General features: G+C 46.3%; 1 protein-coding gene across 1 annotated transcript in view; it reads left to right on the forward strand.

Annotated features, from left to right (window-relative positions):
• Window positions 1-15,368: 15,368 nt before the first annotated feature.
• synpo (synaptopodin) overlaps window positions 15,369-22,500 on the forward strand; it is a 21,379-nt gene continuing 14,247 nt past the window's right edge. Inside the window, exons 1-2 of the mRNA XM_083686592.1 lie at window positions 15,369-15,401; window positions 20,666-22,198. Coding sequence (XP_083542718.1) covers window positions 22,000-22,198 — 199 coding nt within the window. The 5' untranslated portion in view covers window positions 15,369-15,401; window positions 20,666-21,999. The remainder of the gene's footprint in view (window positions 15,402-20,665; window positions 22,199-22,500) is intronic.

The following is a 22,500-nucleotide window of genomic DNA, read 5'->3' on the forward strand; positions in this document are numbered from 1 at the left end:
TTGTAAACCAAAGGGTGGGGAGTAGCAACCTATGCTGGTTGTATTATTGTATGAAATGTGTTAGCATGACAACCAAGATAAATGTTTATTTGCTTCCTGTTCTTTTGGATTTGAGTGACTGAACAAATGCTGTCCTCCATTTTTAAAAGGAAAAAAACTGCTGTGATTCGTGGCAGCCCTTCTGTCTCAATGCTGTGGGAATTAGGAGAACAAATCTCAAATCAAACCAATTGCCAATGTTGGGCTGGAACGGTTTTATCTGGGCAGCAACAAACTGCCCAGTATCAACTGCACTGTATCAACTTCAGATCTCATGCTGTGTGTGTGTGTGTGTGTGTGTGTGTGTGTGTGTGTGTGTGTGTGTGTGTGTGTGTGTGTGTGTGTGTGTGTCTGTTCAGTGTGTGTGTGTGTTCAGTGTGCGTGTGTTCAGTGTGTGCGTGGGTGCATGTGTGTGTCCTTTCTCTGTCATCTGCTGTTGTATGTTTTGATTTGGCGTGTTGATTTGATCTCCATAGTGGGCGCTGTGACTGCTGCTCAGCAAATTTTGTGCTGCAGTGGCATTTTGCAGTTAATACTCTGGTATTACCACAGAGCGCTCTGGCCTGCCCTCTAACAATGGCATACCACCAGCCTAATCAGCCACTCCAGGTGAACCTCTCTCTCTCTCTCTCTCTCTCTCTCTCCCTCTCTCTCTCTCTCTCTCTCTCTCTCTCTCTCCCTCTCTGTTTCCACTGGTGCTGGGCTGGGCCCCTGGTCTGGCCGTCGTCTCCCCTTCAGAGTTCTGTGGTTGCCATACATTTCTGAGTTGTGTGACCCACCCAAGGCATTGACCAATCAAACAAACCCTGCCTCCAGCCACAACCTTGTCCCAGCCACAACCCAAGAAGAATTGATCCACTATCTTGGAAACACTAACCCAGCATGCATTCATGGCAATCACTAGAGTACTCAATGATCACAAGGCGCCACAATCAGAGCCATATACACTGAAACTGGGATATTTTACATATTTATATTGTGTGTGACCACAAACACATCTTTCTCCAATTCAATGCAAGAAATCTGGGTTTTTTTTTGTTGGAGACTTGGATGAAAGATAAAGGTTAACCTTCTCTGTGGGAGGAAGACATCTATAAAGTCTGATGTAGCAGAGGAGAGAGTACCTCATGTGTCCTGTTGATTTAAGCACCTGGGCATGCCCAGAACCAGCCAGCCAACCGGTGCTAATGGAGGCGATGATGTCATAGAGGGGATACATGCTCATCAGAGAGGAACAGAATCAGCCCTTTATCTCTGTCAAGCCGCAAGCCACTTTCTGCTGCACGCAGACTAAACACACACACACACACACACACACACACACACACACACACCACACACACACATGCACACACACAACACACACACACACATGCACACACACAACACACACACACACACACACACAGAAACACAGACACACGCACACAGACACAGACACAGACACAGACACACACACACACACACACACACACACACACACACACACGCACACACAGAAACACAAACACACACACACATGCACACACACATACACACTCCACAACAGAATGTGCACAGGCCAGACCACATGACAAAACATCGCAGAGAGAAAGTATTCTATTTGTCATTCTTCCACCAGATGATGAGGACCCCTCTTTCTGCGGTGTCTTTTATTGTTCCCTGAAAACACGGTCCTGCTGCTTTGTTTGTGTGTCTGATCTCAGACAGACCTCCACAGAGCCCATAAAGTGACATAAATCTCCGATGATGCAGACTGTAAAAATCGACGTGGGCGAAAGCTGGGTGGGTTTGTAGCTGAGTCTGGCTCCCCTCACAGAAACAGCAGAGGCATAGGCAGCATGTCTCCGTGGAGAAGGCCGTTTCTGCTGTGCTTTATTTTCTGGGCCGAAATAATGTGGTTTGCCGAGAATAGCTATGGCCTTTAGAAACACTAATGAACTGTGTGGGGCTGGAGAAAGCAAGACAGAAGGAGGACAGAGAGAGAAAGATAGAAAGAGGGAGAGAGAGAGAGAGAGAGAGAGAAAGAGAAAGAGAGAAAGAGAGAGAGAGAGAGAGAGAGAGAGAAAGGAACAGAATGAAAGAAAGAAAGACACGGAGAAAGACGAAAGAAGAGAGGGGGAAACTTTGAAAAGCAACCTGTTGGGTCATGTTGTTCCTTCTATTTACAACGCCCTCAGACACAAAGCTGGTGTTTGGACCGTGTTTACATGGAACAGCAGCAATCTGGAGGGATTCCTAGTGTGACCCCATGCAAGAGCAGTTACATCCTAATATGGGTGTTTTTATACAGGCGTTCTACATTCCTCCCTCAGACAGACCTTTGGGTCTCAGCCCATTGTAGCCGAGCACAGACCAGAGAGATAGGCCTCACAGTTTCTGCCATTTACACAGGATGGTTTTTGGCACAAAATGGCTGCCGTGGCACATCCCCAGGTGGATGGTACATTTACATTTTACATTTACATTTAAGGCATTTATCCAAAGCGACTTACAACAAATACATTTGTTTAAGTAAGTGAATCATCTATCCAACAGTCATCATAAGACAAAGTAATCAATGCTCACACCAGGGGCTGTTGGCAGTCGTAATGCCAGAAGCCAATTTTCTTTTTTCTTTTTTTTTTTTAATTATTTATTAACAGGTGAGAACTTGTACAGGGGGAAAGTAGGGGTGAAGAGGTCTCAAGGGTTGGAGTTAGGGTTAGTACAGAGAGGGTAGTGGGGGTGAAGAGGTTTTAGGAAGGACTGGACTAGTACAGTGAAAGTGGATGAGGTGTGTTGCCCAATGTTAAGTACTTTGGGCATGGGAAAAAGCTCCATATAAATTCATCCAATCCATTACAGTTTGTTGGCCTACCATGTGAAAAAATTTCCCATTTCCCCCTTTAATTACATATTGTAAAGCACTTTAGCCTTTGTTTAGAGACCATATGCCGAGCAGATGAACTGAACCCACCCCAGTGTTCACAGACAATTATAGCACAGGATAAACAATGTGGATGACCTAACCTATAAACCCACTTCTGCAATAACAAATGAGTTCACCTCCATGTACATTGCAGGGCGCTGTTTCCTTTGCACAGTGTCTGAATAGTTTGATTGTGATTTCCCTCAGCGGAGTCCTGCCAAGGGCCTCTTGGGGTCCAGGTGACCGGCTGGGAGAGCGCCAGGCGGGGGCATACAGCAGCGATGGGAAGATGAGTGTCTGGAGATTATTGGAAGAGGCGATGATGTCATATGGAGTGTGTGAGTGTCTTTTCCAGACAGACATTTGGGGTGAGGACACGTCTGCGGTCGCGGGGGAGCACAAAACAGCTGTAGGAAAGGGGTGTGTCTGAATATACCTGAATTACACACACACACACACACACACACACACACACACACACACACACACACACAAACACACACACACACACACACACACACACACACACACACACACACACACACACACAGAGGAGCGGCCAAAACTATTGTGCAGCTGTGAACATTCTCACCTGAGTCGCACATTACCGAAACAGACAGCGACCACAAAGGGCATTGTGGGAAATGGTGGAGAGGGAGATGTGAAGAATAGTTTGGGAATGACGGTACTTCACAGGGATGGACGCTCTTTATGATGTTTTGGTAGCGTGATTCATCCACCTGTGGTGCGAAAGAATGTTTTCCGTGGTGTCTGGTATGCTGCCTCGATGAACAAGCCTCCTCTTGGTTATGTGTCACGAGTCACAGTGGGGAACAGTGACCTGATAAGACCTGGTCCGTGACTTTCAGGTTTTCTTTTTGCTCTCATGAATAATGTTCTGTCTTTGTGACCGGAGGTGCAACAGCTCCAGACACAACGCAGGTGTGCATACCATACTGTACTTGTTATTTAGCTTGACTTCCTCGTGTCTGTTGAACATTACTGTAGGATAGATAGGTCTATCAACCTTCGCTCGCAGTTAAAATTAGATCCCCACATCTGTTCTTCATTTGAATGACAAATGTGCCTCTGGAGGTAGTGATCTCCTTTCCAACCTCAAGTCTAACCCAAGTGGCGTAGCACACTCCATGTGCATACCATGTCATCGCAAGGTCCCTGGTTCGATTCCAGCCATCGACATATCCTGCATGTCATCCCTCCTCTCTCTCACCCATCCTTCCTGTCAATCTCTACTATCTCTATCCCAATAAAGCAGAAATGCCCTAAAAACATATTTAAAAAAAAAGTCTAACTCTCCTCTGGTCATAGATGGACATAGGCACAACGTCCACTTTGGATGAACTTCATATTGCTTGACAAAAAAACACTGGGGCACATAAACTTAATTAGCAATGCTAATAAATTAAATTGACTTCCTAATCTGACAGTGGATGCCAACAGAGACAAACACAGGGGATCGTAGTCAGTTCAACATTACCTCTGGCGGGGATGGAGACGTCTGTCCAGCTGTGGAAGACCTCATGGTAATGGACAGAAGTCAAACCTCCACTCAGCTCCCCCTCCCTCCCATTCCCCCTTCCCTCCCCTCAGTCACCTGTGGGACAGACACATCCCTGTACTTACTACCAGGGGAGGCTGGAGGAGGTAGAAATCGGAGGACGGGCTCATTGTATGCTTGAAATGCAATAAGGAATGGTATCAAACACGTGTGGTATCAAACACCATTCCTCATTCCATTCCATGCTTTACAATGAGCCTGTCCTCCGATTTCTCCCTCCACCAGCCTCCTCTGGGACAGGCACATCCCTATGCTTACAACATGTTATGGTTCTAAGAATAATATTGTCCAGGACGGACGTGATACTTAGGAGAGGAGTGCACTGTAATGTCAAAACACTTAGGTCACCCTCTCCACCCCTCCATCCTCCATCCTCCACTCCCTCAGTCCCCGGTTCTCTGAAAGAGAGGAAATTCCTCTCCAGGGTGACCAGTCTTAGTACAGCCCAGACACACACACACACACACACACACACACACACACACACACACACACACACACAAACAGACCGATAGCTAGTTGTCAGGGGTGTCGTCCGCTATGGGTACCCACCTCTTCCTTAATGTTATGTGTGTGTGTGTGTGTGTGTGTGTGTGTGTGTGTGCGTGCGTGCGTGCGTGCGTGCGTGCGTGCGTGCGTGCGTGCGTGCGTGCGTGTGCGCGTGCGCGCGCATGTGTGTGTGTGTGTGTGTGTGTGTGTGTCTGTTCAATGATGTTTGTGTGTGTGTGTTCAGTGTTGTTTACAGGATTATGTAACATACAACTTGATTGAAAACAACATTTTCCAAATGATTTGTTTATAAAACAGCTGGACCTTACTTGAGGTTGTTCAGTATACGTATCAGGACTTTCCCTTTTTACATGCTTATGTTATCAAGCTGTCTTGTAAAATGTCACAAGGGAAATTCTTTCCGATGATTTTGAGGAGTAGGATCAGGGAATCTTTTTTTAACCATTTTTACTGGCATAGACCACAGCGGCTCCGCAGACCGATAGCTGAGGGCCATAAAATGCGAAGATTTATGAAGCCCCCACTGTTTGTGGGTAATAGACTGTAGGAGGCTTCAGAAGAATCCAGAAACAGAATATAAATATTAACTTTTCCCATTACATTTACATCTGTGCGTATGTCTTACACACTCAAACAATATGTTGACCCTTTTGTAAATGTAAAAGGTGATGAGGGCATACTGTTATTTGTACATTGGGAGCCAAAGCTTGAATGGTTTCAGGTCTTTGGCATCAGCCATGTTTGAATAGCTTCCTGTGTGTTCTCATACCCATGGCCAAAGATCTGGAAGTACCTGGATGACAGGTAATATGGATGAAACCTGTCCTCTCAAAACATGTCATACTCTCCCAAACTGTTAATAATAATAATAATAATAATAATAATAATAATAACAACAACAACAACAACAACAACAACAACAACAACAACAACAATAATAATAATAATAATAATAATAATAATAATAATAATAATAATAATAATAATGCATTTATTTTATATAGCGCTTTTCTCAGTACTCAAAGACACTACATTCCATGGCCTGGGGTGGTCCAGTGGTCTAGCACCACGGCCTACAGTGCACACATACAGTATGCCCATGTCGGTTTAGAAATCTGAACCAGAAAAATAAGAACACATAGTGTGAAATAGTGCTGCAGAACTACAGGTGTTCAGAGTTGTGTATGATTGACATTGAATACACTACTCCTAAAGTACACCTACTACCATGTTAATATCACTGATCTCTCTGAACTGTATGGCCATATTGTCCTGTTTGTGATGTCACACACTATTAACTATGACATCACTGACTGAGAAGAACATCAAACTCTGATTGAGATGGAAACCATCACCGACGTTCTAGAATCCACAACACTGAAGACAGATACCTGTGAGAACTTCACATACATCTGTGCCTATCTACATTTCATATCTATAGCTGAGAGGACACGATTTACAATACTTTTGATAACTTCATTCACTACAATGTCTTCTATCAATAGTAATCGGCAGGCTGATCGCCTTAGTAAGTATTCTATTCTCTTCTAATTTGCATAGTTGTAGAGATAACAAAATATATATGCAGTGAATTAATGAATGGAGTCTGTAAAAGTACTTCTATGCACAAAGGGAAGTAGAAGAACTGTAAAATGTATGCCTAGTTAGGAATTACATTAGCTATAATGTTGTCCTATTCTGTTCCAGCCCGCAGACAAACACGACGACAAAGTCCTTTGGCGGTGTCTCGCGTGCGGGGGTTGAGACGCCCGCAAAGCAGCGTGGTTCCTCTGATGCTGCTGGGGATGATAATGGGGTCAGCACGCCACGTCGCCCTGGACAGCGATGGTGAGCACAGCGCTGCTGATGATGACGAGGACGATGTCTCTCCTCTAGTCATTCATGCTAGAAGTGATGAATATGAGGACGAGTGCAGCTGCTCCTCCTGTGCGTCCGATGATGACGATGATTCTGATGAGGAGGACGAAGAGGAGGGGTTTGGCTATGGCCGTGCTCCCTCTCCCTACCCTCGCCATGTCCTCTCCGACGACGACTCATCTGAATATTCATCTGACGATGAGTACTACACTGACTCGGAGGGAGATGAACAGGCCAGACCATTGGGCCTGTCTAACCCTTCTGCTTGTCTCCCTACTGGTCTCTCTGCTGGTCTCCCTACTGGACTCTCTGGTGGTCTCCGTACTGGTTTCCCTGCTGGTCTCCCTACTGGTCTCCGTACTGGTCTCCCTATTGGTCTCTCTGCTGGTCCCTCTGCTGGTCTCTTTGCTAGACTCTCTTCTGGTCTCGCTACTGGATTCCAGGCTCCTGGTAGTTCTGCTGGTCTCTCTGCTGTCCTCTCAGAAGGAGAGGCCATGAGGTCCCAGACTCCCCCATCTTCTGCAGGCTCTACAGCACATGTGTCTGCCCCTGTAGTGGTGCCCAGGGCCAGTGGTAAGAGGACCAGGGACGCCTCCAGCAGCTGTTCCTCAGACGACTCAGACTCGGAGGAAACCTCTGCAAAGAGACAGAGGAGATAAGAGAAAGACTCCCAGAGCCGACATCTCAACCTTGTCAGTTTTTGTAGTACATGGTGCTGCATTATTTGCAATTGAAAATAAAAAATACCCATATTTCAATAGATTTTCTGCATAATATCTATCTTATTTATGGCATCATTGAGTATATGTGTCTCTGCCTTGATTTGTCTGAAACATAATTCTCCCCTGCGGCTGTCTTGGAGTAGGTCTCTCTTGAAAAATAGATTTTATCTCAATGAGATTAACCTGGATAAATAAAGGAAAATAAATGGATACATAGGAGGTTAATATACACAACACCAGTATAAGGAAACTGGTTCTGGGTAAAGGTAGGATAGATACAGAAAGGAACAGCCTGCTGATGGTATAAAGCTGCTCTCCAATGCTATATTCCTCCACTAACCTCCATGAACCTCCATTAACCTCCACAGGCCTCCACTAACCTCCATGAACCTCCACTAACCTCCACATGCCTTCATGAAGCTCCACAAACCTCCACTAACCTCCACAAACCTCCATAAACCTCCACGGTCCTCTACAGGTCAGTCCGGGCTCCTGTAACAGTTTCTCCTTAATGGAAAAATCATGTCTCCCAGGCCCATCTCCACTCAGCCCCAAGTAATGGGACTTACCGTAGCCCAGTAAGAGGCTATTAAACTGGAGGATTGACAATGATGAGCAGAACATACTGCAGAGGCTCTGGTAAACCTGAACCCGAGGAGCGCCTATTAATCCCCCCCCATTACCCCTGGCAGACCTTCAGACGTGACCTTGTGGTTGACGTGACACTGAGTTTCGGTTGTACAGCATTGTGCCTCCTCAGAGAGATGGCTGTTCTCTTTGATCAGCTGACTATAGTAACGAGACATGAAGGTACAGTGAATTGGTTTTGCATTATGAATGAAATCACTGTGAGCTGTACTGTAGCTCCTGCCAGTTGAGGTTCGGAGTCCCATCTGAAGTGAATTTCTTTGCGTGTGAGTCATTTTTACATTAACCTTGTTAATTTATACCCTTGAGAGATTGAAAACCTTCCACCAGATATTCACATGGGAAGAGAGAGGGAGAGAGAGAGAGAGATGCAGGGAGACTTGGGGAGCGGTAGGGAGAGAGAGAGAGAGAGGGGGGGAGAGGGGACCAACAAAGCCTTCAATGTCCAGAGAATAAAAATACCTTGAGCCCCAGAACGGAAAAGGTTCTGACCAGGGCTCTTAATTCAAGGAATAAAAATGTGAGAAGGCCGGACCTGTGTGTGTGTGTGTGTGTGTGTGTGTGTGTGTGTGTGTGTGTGTGTGTGTGTGTGCGGGTGGGTGTGTGAGGTATGGAGTCTAATTGCTCCCAGACCCGGTCCAACCAGGGGGGACTAGGTACTGTAGCTGCAGAAATGATGGAGAGGAATGTTATTATGGGGTGGCATGTCTGGCCCAGTGAAAATTACCTTGAGGAAAAAAGAGAAAAGCACTGTGATTTATTTACCTTCACTGAGTGTTTTGACTAAGGGCTCCATGTCTAGTGCCTACATACACGTACACCCAGCTATGGTACTGGCAAAAATGACACCAATGCTACCAGCGACTACGTTCAATCCAAGTGAGATTGTTCAGAGGTTTGACCAATCATTGTGAGATGGGTCAGAGGTTTCACCAATCAGTGTGAGATGGGTCAGATGTTTCACCAATCAATGTGAGATAGGTCACAGGTTTCACCAATCAGTGTGAGATGGGTCAGAGGTTTCACCAATCAATGTGAGATAGGTCAGAGGTTTCACCAATCAGTGTGAGATGGGTCAGAGGTTTGACCAACCCAAGGTCAATTGAACCCTGAACAGTTGCAGTGAACATACTGTACAGTCCTCTGTGGCTCAGTTGGTAGAGCAACAACGCTTAGGTTGTGGGTTCGATTCCCGCTGGGAATCCATATATACTGAAAAATGTATGCACTCACTACAATGTAAGTCGCTTTGGATGAATATCATATGTTATATTGTACAGTAGGCAATGAAATAAGACACCCACAGAACCCGACAGATGGTGTCCATTCCTGAAGCTCGGGCCGCTGCGAACACTGGGATGTTGTCATCGTTGTTGACCTCAATGCCAGCTATTGATCTGGCCTCCACCAGCATTCAGATGAGGAACACACTGCTGCAGCCTACAAAGGTTTCCTTCTTCCTTTTACACTGTCATGTTGTGTTTGCGTCATGTGGACGTGGAGCGGGCCAGGGAGGGACTGGGCTGGGTTTGATATGGCAGCTCAGTCGATGGAGAAGTGGACATGAAGTGGACATGAACATGAGTTCCCTCCCAAACGCATGCTGATCAGGAGGGGATTACGTAATGGAAGACTAATGAGTGGGTCTAGCACGCACATACACACGCACGCACAGACACACTCGCGCATGCACACACAGACACACACACACTCTCTCTCTCTCTCTCTCTTTCTCTCTCTCTCTCTCACACACACACACACACACACACACACACACACACACGCACACACACACACGCACCAATCAGGGGCCTCTGACTTCCTGGAATGCCACCACATTAGACATCCACTATGTTTGCGGTTGATATTTCGGGCTCTTTCTCTAATGTCGTTTGCAGCGGGGGAGAAGAATAAATATTTTGTGGAGGCCCGTCGCTGTGTGATACAGATTAAGTCCTTATAGCTTGTGCGGCTGTGGGACCGGACCGCTATTTAGCCATTTTGTTTTTCCTCTCCTGGTATGATTTTGATTACGTTCTGGAGAGCACTGATCCAAACAAAGAGCGATTTTCTTGCCGGGGGAGAATAAGTCCAGCCTTGTTCCCATCCATCTGCAGGGCGGCCCAGGGACGGAACGGAAAGCCGTTTAGGTGGGAACACCATCGGAATCTGCGGGGGAATGCTTCTTATCAATACTTTCACAGCTGTTATCAGCTCTATCTGATCTATAAACTGTACACAGTAGCTCCCACTGCAGATTTCCCTGTAATGTGTCATTATACAGTATTTGATTAGATTTCAATAAATATTACAGCCATTTCATATTGAATTTTTAGATCATTTGGCCCGGCACAATGGCATTTCTGGTCCTGAGCGTTCTATCCTCCCCTGGTTGAGATAGGGTTGGAACACAGTAAATACAGGGCAGAAGTGAGTGCCATTTCTGGCAGAGAGATTTGTGTATGGTCTTAAGTACTTGAGGAAAGGCCCCCACCCACTTCCCTTAATTCTTTAACACTTAACCATCGCTTCTGAGCGTTTAAAGACAGAGAAGGTGCTGCCTCACAACATTCCATTGAAATCACTCATGTCCTGTATGGAGTACAACAACCTGTACTTACTGTGGAAGACCTCACAGCTTTTTTGTATTTTGCACCACACCCTCTGACCTCAGTGGCCAGAGATACTCTTACAGCGTGACACAACATGAATGAACACCGATGAATGACCGTAGAGAGATGATAACAATGTTGGTTGTCGGTTGTTTAAAGTCCAGGAGATTTCTTGTCCTCTTCCTACGAACTGAAGCCAATCATCCAGCTCCTTGTGTAATCTCAGAGTAACATCCGGTGTTTGTTTGTCTTGGCCACCTGGCCAGCTTTGTGTGCTTATGAGTGTGATTATGCACTGGGAAACACAGGCGGTCTGTCATATTAAAAAGCCATACAGAGCCAGGGAGAGGGCTGGAGAGAAAGGGAAAGGAACAGGGTGATTGTGTCCAGGGCCGGTCCCATGAGATTAATTTGTGATTCTTTATGCTGATTCATGTCTGAGTAGCAATCACGTCTGGAGCTTATTTCAGGAGGGAGCAACAACTACAGCACGTTCAGATATAGAAATGTATCGTGTAGAGTAGATACGCTTCTCTATCATGTGTTAAAGAATTGAAAGAATTGTTACAGCTCTATACATCGTATTAGCTGAGTGACACACACACACACACACACACACACAGTGACACACACACACACACACACACACACACACACACACACACAGTGACACACACACACACACAGTGACACACACACACACACACACAGTGACACACACACACAGCGACACACACACACACACACACACACACACACACACACACACACGCACAGTGACACACCACTAGCTATGTTTGATAAAGGGGATGGATGTTCTGTCTCTAACATCATAAAACAAAGTGGAAAGTAATCGACCGGATCTCTCCTCCCTCTCTTGTGATACATCTCTTAAGAATACACCGGCTGTGCAGTGAAACTGTCTACCTTTAGAGGTTTATGATACCCCTCCAGAGGATGAGAGAAAATACTTAGATATTAGAAGTTATGGTAAGTTCTCAGAGGGGGGACAGACAGACAGATGTAGCCAGCTGACTGTGGTTTGGACATGGCCAAGGACGCCCCCGCCACAAGCTCACGCCCTGCGCCGTCTGCCAGAGTCATCTAGACCACAGAACCACGTCATGAGTGGGCCCCGGGCCAGAGATATGGGTCCTAGTACTGTATGAGTCTGGCAAACCTAGAATCTCAACTGGCGCCATGTTGACACCAAAAAGTTCCAAGACAATCACATTCCAGATTCCAGTGAGAATTCACATCGGTTCTATGGCCCAACTGACACCGTGATCTACAGATCACAGTACTTTCGAGGGCTCTGATGTGGAATAGGATGGCATGGGCTTTGACAATCATCTCCAGCACAGAGCATCCTGGCTTCACCATGCTCCAGACCATCCTAGCTTCACCATGCTCCAGACCAGCCTGGCTTCACCATGCTCCAGACCATCCTGGCTTCACCAGGCTCCAGACCATCCTAGCTTCACCAGGCTCCAGTAATCTCCAGCATTACACATCCACTATGCTTGCACCTGATATTTTGGGCTTATTCTCTAATGTCATTTGCAGCTGGGGAGAAGAATAAATATTAAATAAATGGCAGCTCCTCCTGGCTTCATCATAGTCCAGTCACCTCCACCATGCTCCTTCATCTCCAGCCCAGCCACAACATCCTGTGGCTTCTGAGGTATGCACAGTAACAGTTTCAAGGAAATACAGTACAGCAAGTCAATTGAGACATCATGGAAACTACAGTGATTATTGATGAAATAAAGTAATGTGAGTCATATCCCTAAAAGGGGAGAATAGGATCACTCATTCTGGGATGGAACACCCCTGGACTCTATTGGGATATCCTGTGGGACATAAAGATACAGAGCTAAACTCTCCTCAAGTTCTGAATCAATTATACATTTCTGGATGCCTTTACAAAGATGTTCGGATAATATTAATTCTGAATACTGAATGCACAGTTTGGCTGATGTAGAGGTTAGTGTTTAAAAGCGCGTTGCAAAATCCTGAACTTTCCCTTTCCCTGTGTGTGACCCCAGGGCCAAAAACAGAACACCCACAATGCCTCATAATGAATCTATCTCTCTCCACACTCTCTCGCTTTCTCTTTTTCTTTGTCGGTTGATACTGAACTGCTGCTTTGAACTGTCCCTCGACTGTATCCTCTTACATACATTGGGATGTGATGGCATAGTGGTGGTCGTGAGTTAAGGAGCGAGGGGGGGTCGGGGGGGGATGTGTATGATTATAATCAGTTCTGGGCTCAGTCATAGCCAGCACGCTTTAATAATGTCTCCCAGCACTGTGTAGACGGATTTGACTTGTGAGGGAATGTAAACCAGATCGGCGAGGAAATTCCAAGCTGCTCTCTACAGCAAAAGCCCCTCTTTTTGCTGGAATGTGTGCTAACATTTCCCCTCGGCTCCTCGGTCTCCCACACACACACACACACATACACACACACACACACACACACACACACACACACACACAGCTGCCCTTCAGAGAGTCACGCCAGCAGAGCAGAGGAGAGGAGGCCGCTGATGAGAGAGAGAGTTTGGAGGGAGAGAGGGGGGGGGGGGGCGAGTGTGAGAGAGAAAGAGAGAGGGAGAGAGAGGGAGAGGGAGGGAGGGAGGCTAATGACTGGTCTGCTCTCCCAGCTACATGGGGTCCTACACATACAAACATGTCTGAAGAGGTCAGGTCAAAGGAGAAAGTGAAGGGATGGATGGGGTGACAGAGAGAGAGAGAGAGAGAGAGAGAGAAAGAGAGAGAGAGAGATGGAGGGAAATAGAAAGAGCGATAGATGAATGGGTGGGTGATGTGGGGTGAGAGGGAGGGAAGGGGTGCTACAGGGAGAGCGACTAGGGAGGGAGGTGAAGAAAGAAGGGAGTGAGGCGTAAAGGGGAAGGAAAGGAGGAGAGGAGGTGGGTAGAGATGCTACTTAAAGTGATGGATCGCCAACACAACTTCAAAAAGGACCATCCATCCTAGATGTGACTGCTGCTGGATATTACACGACATCACTGATAGTGTGCTATTCTGACATATTCTGACATGTGTCATGTCTGGAAAACACAGTTCCAAATGTTCACATTCCAAATGCAACGTGTGAAGAGAAGGAGCCTTTTTGGTTTCTTGACGTGGCTTACAGAAACCCTGTTTGAAACAGAGTGGTGTACCACACAGAGAAGACATGCACCATCAGGTAAAGTGGTTTTATCCTATGGCTGCAGTGGGATTAAGATTAAAGTTACAGGATTAAACCATCTGCCAAATGACTTGGCTAAGAAGACTGCTACAGTCTTTTCACACACCCTGGCCCAGCCCAAGCCAAGAGCATGCCCACTGTCACTGAATGCCTCTGTGTGTCTTCCAGGGGAGGCTGGTGGTGGTAGAAATCGGAGGATGGGCTCATTGTAATGCATGGAATGGAATAAGAAATGGTATCAAACGTGTGTTCTTTATTCTATTCCATGCATTACAATGACCAAGTGCCATTTTAACCAAGTGTGGATAATATACTGCCACCATTGAAGTCTAATAGATTTGGATACGGCAATCGAAACTTCTCACAGACGCACGACATGCTATTGACCTGGTGTCTCTTAGGGGATTCTCTGTGTGAATCGTTGGTCTGAGATCGTAGTGTGTTGACCGGAGATCAGAGACTAACTGGCCATGAGTTACCGTCCCCCCCAACCCTGCGCCTGCGAGACCTATCCACACGATCCTTCTTGTCCAGTGTTTTATGCTCCCTGTTCAAAATCTCAAGAGGAAATAATAACTCTGTTTTTCTTTTTCTCACTGGTGAGTTGTATAATTCACAACAGTCAGGACCAAGTATAAACAAATGCTCTAGGTTCCGTCACGCTTTAGTGTTACATTTCCTTGCATATATTTCACTCTTTGATTGAAGTTTTTTCGTCCTGGAGTGTGTGGAGGGAAAATGGGATTGAAAGAGAAAAGGGGGGAACAGGAGAGGGTCTCGTAGGTTCTCAAACATCCCTGTGTTGGATATGACCATATATTATGGCATAATGTGTTCAGTATGCAAGCTTGAAGGAAACCATATGAAAAGGGCCAGACAAAGAGTCCACTGTGTTCCAAGTGCTGCGACTCCCCCTCCCCTTCTCTTCTCTGTCTGCTTCAATCGAGAGACGGAGAGAGAGGGGGAGAGAGAGAGAGAGAGAGAGAGAGAGAGAGAGAGAGAGGAGAGAGAGAGGGGGGGGGAGAGAGAGCGTGGAGAGAGAGAGAGAGAGGGAGAGAGAGAGAGAGATGCAGGGAATCGTGGGGAGAGAGAGAGAGAGAGAGAGAGAGGGAGAGAGAGAGAGAGAGAGAGAGAGAGAGAGAGAGAGAGAGAGAGAGAGAGATGCAGGGAGTTGCAGGGAGTCGCAGGGAGAGGTAGAAGGGGGCGGTGTGTAGAGCCTGAGGAGCTGAAAAGGGGCAGTACAAACTAGCCGCCCTGCACACACAGACCCACCGGAGCACAGGTGAGATGCTTGTCCATACTAACACACGCTCACACAACTAACACACACTCACACAGCAGGCAATAGCTGCTATCCGCTGCCTTAAAACTGCCATTGTTTCACTTTTGGCACAATGACGAAAGAGCTGTAGTTTGAATTCACCTGCAGTCAATTATGTTAATCTTTGAAGGGAGAAGACTTTATCTTCTCCGTGAGAGGGAACAGGGTGGAAAGCACGGGGACTGAAACAGAAGAGGAGGAGGGAAACTTTGAAAGTGTAAAGCTTTGTTTGGATTGATGACAACCATCTGTACACGCTGTTGCTTTCCCCTTTGTCAAAGCTGTGGACCTGCAGAGGGATTTGGCTAGCGTCTGCATTAGCTCTGTGGTGACTGATAGCTTAGCCTATTGTCTGGGTGTGTGTAACCCTGGAAATGGACTTGAGCAGCATGCAGTAACGTTAGACGGGGTATCTGATGGAGGGGCTTGCAGGAGACCGGAGGCTGTATTGACTTACATGCATAAGTAATTGCTTCCTCTTGGAGCAACAGGTGTGGCCCCGTTAATGTTTTTACAGGAGGTTGGCAATTTTGTTCTACTGTACCATATGTTGGTATATAAATTAGTCAGTGATATCCAACAAATTTTGTGGGTAACCCAATAGGTTTTAAAACTGTAGCAAAGCCTCAAGTAGAGAACTGGTATGATGCCAAGATATTTCTCTATACTGTGTTGTGTATTGTTTCAGACTGCTTACACACAATTGCACAAAATGGCAGCATATTACGATACCTCCCTCCCTCTCTTTTTTTTTTTTTTTTAATTTTTTTAGTCTCGTTCTTTAAGTGTTTTTTGGAAAGATCTTTGCACTTGGCTTCCACTGTTGGTTTATCCACACCTAGGCTTGGTGTTTACCTTTCTCACCAGAACCTCTCCCTACCTGCAACTCAGGTGTGCAGGTTGAGCTGCACATGTCAGAGACAATCAATTACAAGCTTTGCTCTTCAAATAATTTATGATCGGGCCTCATTATGCATGCTTCTCCCATACAAGAGAGAAAGCACATCATTTGTGAGGCTCATTGAAGTCTGTGACTGACAGACTTTTGGACGTCAGTCATCACCCCTGTACAAGCCAAGGCATGCCGGCTATCACAGCCTCCAGAGAATTATGTCCCAGGAATGCCAATTTCGGAGCGCAACCCAAAATGATTTTCGGAGCGCTGTGAGGCCCTTGAATGGCCCTTTGTATGAGTGAGGGAGAGTAGGCCCTGCTAAAGCCTCGTGCCTTTATGCCTGAATGCTTTGTGCATGCCAAAGTGTAATGGATATTAGGGCAGGGCCAGAGATTACAGTCACACACACACACACACACACCCCAAACACACACACATACACACACACACACACATAAACACACACACACCCCAAACACACATACACCCCGAACACACACAAACACACACACACACACACACACACACACACACACACTGGTCTGGCCCCAGGGTTGCTGTCATCGAGACATGTCATTCAGTGTCTCGACCAGATGCCTTATTATGGGGTAGGTAACGGATATACTTGAGATCCCAAGAGGAATGCCTGCTCACCTGACATTCACACCTCACATTCCTCCCTCCATGTACCTGTGTACTGTTATGGTGATAATAATAATATAATAAAATTATAATAACAAAACCTTTTTTTTTTTTTTTTTTTTTTTTAAAGGACAAATATAGCCTACAGATATGACAGTATTCCATGTCCATCAAACAGTAAATCTGAATGATTATATACCTGACAATCATAGTTACCTGTCAAGCATGTTCAGAGCAACTTCCTGCTGGGGATCTGGTGGAGGTAGAAATCGGAGGATGGGCTCATTGTAATGCATGGATACCATTCCTCATTCCGTTCCACCAGCCTCCCCTGATGTACAGTATGGTAGTATATCTATCATTTGGCACCTGGCATGTAACAAACACCACTTTCTCCCCTCCTGGTGCTGTTCCACCACAGACACAGTGGAGGAGCTGATAGACAGATGCACTGTGTGATGGTAAATCCATCTTGAGGTGGAGAGGTACAGGAACTCTGTGATTACACACCTAGATGGCCTGAAGGGACAGACTGTAAAAATGATATCCTTGGATTTAACCACGAAGGGAGATCAGTGGGTGGCAGAGGGAGGGGGGTATGGGGGGCGGTACAGGTGGGTACAGTACGGTACATCGTACATCCATCACCTCTTTGATTTACAACTTCAAGGTATGTGTAATTGGAGGGCAGGAGAGAGGGAGAGCGAGAGGATGAGGTCAGACCTCAGTTATGCTTGGGAGACGGCTCAGAGGGATGAGATCATCAAATCATACCGGGAAGGCTGGTGGAGATAGAAATCAGAGGATGGGCTCATTGTAATGCATGGAATGGAATGAGAAATGGTATCAAATATGTGCATGCATTACAATGAGCCCCTCCTCCGATTTCTACCTCCACCGGCCTCACCTGCTCAGGTATAACTGGGAGACGGACACAGGTCAGAGGGACGACATCAGACCTCAGGTATGACAGGTCAGAGGTCGGTGTGAGTCGGGCAGCATGATGTTCCATCCTTTGATATCCATAGTTACTGTACGTCATAACTAAGAGGACAGGATATCCAAACTGGATCCCTGCAGACTTCCTCAACTTGATCTCATTGCTATACATAAGAATGTTCCAATTGTTCACGCCTCAGAATACAACCTCTGTTTACATATGCTTGACCACGTGAATTACAACTTGCGTGGCGGTTAGGCAGTATTAGGCATTAACTTAGAGTGGTTAAGGTTAGGGTAAATTGTCAGGGGAAGGCATTAGCAAATATTAACATGAGCAACAAGAATTAGCAATAATTAGCACCCCGAAAAAGTAGTGTCCCAAGCGCGATTCGACCAGCAACGTTGCAAGTCGGCAGTTCCCCTCACGGCCAATGAGGGCATACGTGAAGCATACGTAAACATTGTTTTTTTTCTATGGCGTGAACAATCGGAAAATGCGTCCGTATCTCGGGGTGAGCAGGTTGGATTTTCTGGTTGTCATGAATGAGGAGAAACACAGGGGCCGTGCAGTCAAGGATTTGAAGGATTTGAACACGTTTCCAAGTCTTGCTATTGTTGTGTGCCAGATGTTAGTCAGCTTTTCCCGGCAGATTTGACTACTACACCACCCATGCTCATTGTCTTGTGATGACAACATTGTCTTGTGATGACAATATGACAGATTAGATCAAAGATTGAAGATCAGACCAAATTTTATAAATTTTTGTGAAGAGCGGTTTGAACATGTCCTTGACATAATCGGGTAAACAGCATCACGGTGTGAAGTTGGCAGCAATGATGGTGGCACATACCAGTGGAGGCTGGTGGAGGTAGAAATCGGAAGGACGGGCTCATTGTAATGCATGGAATAGAACTAGGAATGGTTTCAAGCATGTGTGTTTGATACCATGATACCATTACTCATTCCATTCCAAGCATTACAATGAGCCCGCATCCTCCGATTTCTACCTCTACCAGCCTCCCCTGGCACACACTGTCAAAACCAAACCAAATCATGAAAAGAAAACAAAAGCTGCAACCTGAAAAACTACTATCGGTTCTGATATTAACATGCCTGTTCAAGAGCAATCAAAGAGCTCTTGTCAGTCAGTCTAAACAATACTTGCTTTCTCCCGTCCCTCCCTCTCTCGTCTCCTCTCCGACCCATCCCTGCACTGGTGTGAAATGCATTGTGGGTGAAGAACAAAGTGTTCTGTTTGGGGGCGATTGTCTTCATATTGGGGTTGAGGGGGGTCAGTAACACTGATTACTGTGTATCATCGTGACTCTGCTCTTGTGGTGGGGAGTGACTCCCAAAAACAGTCAAATACGACCGCCTTTACATCGAATAGACTCGACATTGTCTCTGAACCGCACACATTTTTCCATTTTTCACTGGCTTTACCTTGTGGGAGTCCTCCTTCCAGTGAACCTTGCTCACTGGTGACTCACACAAGCACAACAAACCTAACCCTGATCAACTTCAGGGAGAGACAAGTCTGATCAAGGACGAGGATACACAAACACCGGTTTATCATTACAGCCAGTGCCAGTGTTTTAATAACATTGGAGGAGGAGAAACATGACACTCCTTATCTAATGCAATACTTTATGGGGTGAGACATGAATGGTGATAGCTCGACCAAACCATCACCATCAGCCTCAGACAAGATCAAACGGCCTGAGGGCCATGTCTCGTCTCTGTGACTTTATACGACATAAAATGCTTTTAATCTACATTCACCTCTTGTCAGCTCTTGTGTGCGATACATCTCGTCCACCAGCCCTGAGGCAGAGACATGGATAGTTTTTTGGCAGGTTTAGTGAGGTTTCCGACATCCTCTCCTTAATGAGTTGTGACCTTCCTTCCCACTCTCTGAAAAGAACACCAGGGTTTTTGTCACGTTCAAATCCTTTATAGGAAGGCGTCTCCCCCGATTCCCTCTCCACCCTCTTGCCTCGATACACAGCGTTTATGGAGAGATTGAAAAATGGACTGTAGGCCAGGGGAGGCTGGTGGAGGTAGAAATCGGAGGACGGGCTCATTGTAATGCATGGAACGGAATGAGGAATGGTATCAAGCACGTCCCATGCATTACAATGAGCCTGGATCTGATTTCCCCTGGGGTAGGCCTGCTGCTGTCTCTAACAATTGCCTGGCTGGTGTATGATATTTGGCGGTAAACAAATGCTTATTAAAAAATCATTACATTGACAGAGTACAGTATATTAGCAAAAGATGTGGAAACCACCGTCTCAAAATTGTTACTACTTCGAAATAGTAACAATTGCTGACTTCGTTTCATTTTAACATGAAAACGCAACTCTGTGCGTTTACAGTCTTGTTGGACTATGTCCTAGACGCCGCCATACAGTAGATTGCATTGCTCCTCATCAGTGAACCTCTGCACAAAGGGCTAGCATTGTGGCTGCTCCTGGTGTTTCGCTATGGGGGGACAGTGGAAAACGGAGGGAACGCGGCGGGGAAACAGCCAAACATGTGGGCAGAACTAACTAACAGCTGTAACGAACAACCGCGTCTTCCTGTTACACATGTTTATTCTATTGTGACCATTTGGGTTCCACCTGACCACGTCAGATACACTATCAGCCATCAGCCTCAGGTCCAGAGAGGACAAGGTAGGAGGCCTATAGCATACAAACATGTGTTCTAATGAACCCCTGACCTGTTTTTGTTGTTTTCCAGGTGGCTGTGGACAGGACGAGGACATCTTGTGGGCTTAAGAGACACCCACTGTGGAGATCAGTCTTCCATAACACTAGCTTCTCTCTCCTGAATCCTACAGCACCCCGGTCCCCCATACACCCTCTCTATAAGGAGGGCTTAGAAGAGCTATGAATGAAAGCACTTGCCTTTACATAGACATCACATCCACACTCTGAAATGACCAAAATAAACCATCTGACAGCTTGATTGGGAGAGGACTTTTGTGAGGCCTTGACTGTAATGTGTGGACACAAAGGGAATATCTCAGAATCTTATCAAAGCTAACATCCATCAAGCTAAAAACTTGAGCTTCTCGCTCGACTCCTCCGTGAGTCAAGCTCTGGAGGAAATATCAATTATCGTGTTTATAGAAGCATTTTCTGGCTTAATGTACATGAAGTCACACAGGAAACCATCTGGATAAGATATAAACACGTGGATGAAAAACAATAAAGCAAATCTCGTTGAAGTCTTGGGAGCTCTGAGTCCAGACAAGTCATTGGAATGACCTTTTAGAGTGAAATGTTATTTCTCACATCACCCCCAACAGCAGGAAGCTGCTACAACGCACAGTCCCCCTTCTCCGCTGCATTGTTGAGTTATGGTCTTCCAAGATAAAGGGCCACTCGTTTTCTTGAAAAGAAAAATAATCTGTGGGAGAGCGATTGTGAAGCAGACAACAGGCATGTTTTGGTGGCTGGACTAAGAGAGGGAGGAAGAGAAACGTCTGGCCTGTAGAGAAGGAGGGAGAGAGAGGGATAGAGAGAGAGAAAGAGAGGGATAGACAAACACAAATAGAAAGCTTGATGGTTTCTCAGCCCCTTTTATAGCTGGATTTGCAGCAGAGCACATCCCAATTGTGAAATATTCTTGGCTGGTGTCCATGGGAACGCATCCAAGCTGCTCTGGAGCTGCTTCTCCTGGGAGGTCTCGTTAGATTGTGAATAATACTGTGTGAAGAGTAAAGTAAGAGTGTACTCCTCCCGTCATCTCTCGCTGGTAGCCACGGGACAACGGTCGGAGGGATTACCGTGGACTAAGAGGATACTGTACAGAGGCAACCTGGACGGCTGAGAAGAAGCTCTCTCCCTGGTGCTTTCTTTTGTTTGGCTTCTCAACTTCTTCACTTTCTGCCAGTAAGGGCTGCAAGACCCTCCCTGAACACTCCCCAGCTGTGACCCTGCTACGGACACACAAAGCCCAGGCAGGACTTCAGCAGATCTGGAGAGAAGAGGAGCTGACTAGGAGGACCAGAGCTCCCCAGCAGTGCACGACCGTTCCCCCAGAGCAGGAGCACCGTATTGGGGGTAGAGATGGAGACGGAGAGGGGGCATATGTCTGTCAGGAGGGGGGTGAGCTGGAGCCCAGGGGGGGTGAGAAAGCCTCTTCAGGGGAGGCAGGATTCGGACACCTCCAGCAGAGAGAGCAATGCATCCTGGGAGAGGAGGGACAACAGAGGGGTCAAAGGGCAGCCTGCCCTGACCTCAGGCACCTCTCTGGGCCGCAAAACAAGTAAGTAGGATGTTTGTTTATTACTGTACATCTATAGAATATGCTTTTGATTTCAAACAAGCTACAGCAAGTAGGCTGTCGGGAAATATCTTTGGTAGAACCAGTTGGAAATTCACGAAGACACGAAACAACAGTCAGTTCTAGTGTTGACACCAGTTTTGAAAGGATGACAGAGGCAACTGTACAGTAGGTGGTTACTAAAACTGTAGCACGGCTTCCAGTATTGTCTTACATGTATGTCGTCAGAGAAGATGGGTCATTACCGTGTTGAGAAGAAACAAGCAGTAGACAAATGGAGAAAA

This window comes from Argentina silus (assembly GCF_951799395.1).
Source record: "Argentina silus genome assembly, chromosome: 15".
In the NCBI taxonomy this organism is placed as follows: Eukaryota; Metazoa; Chordata; class Actinopteri; order Argentiniformes; family Argentinidae; genus Argentina; species Argentina silus.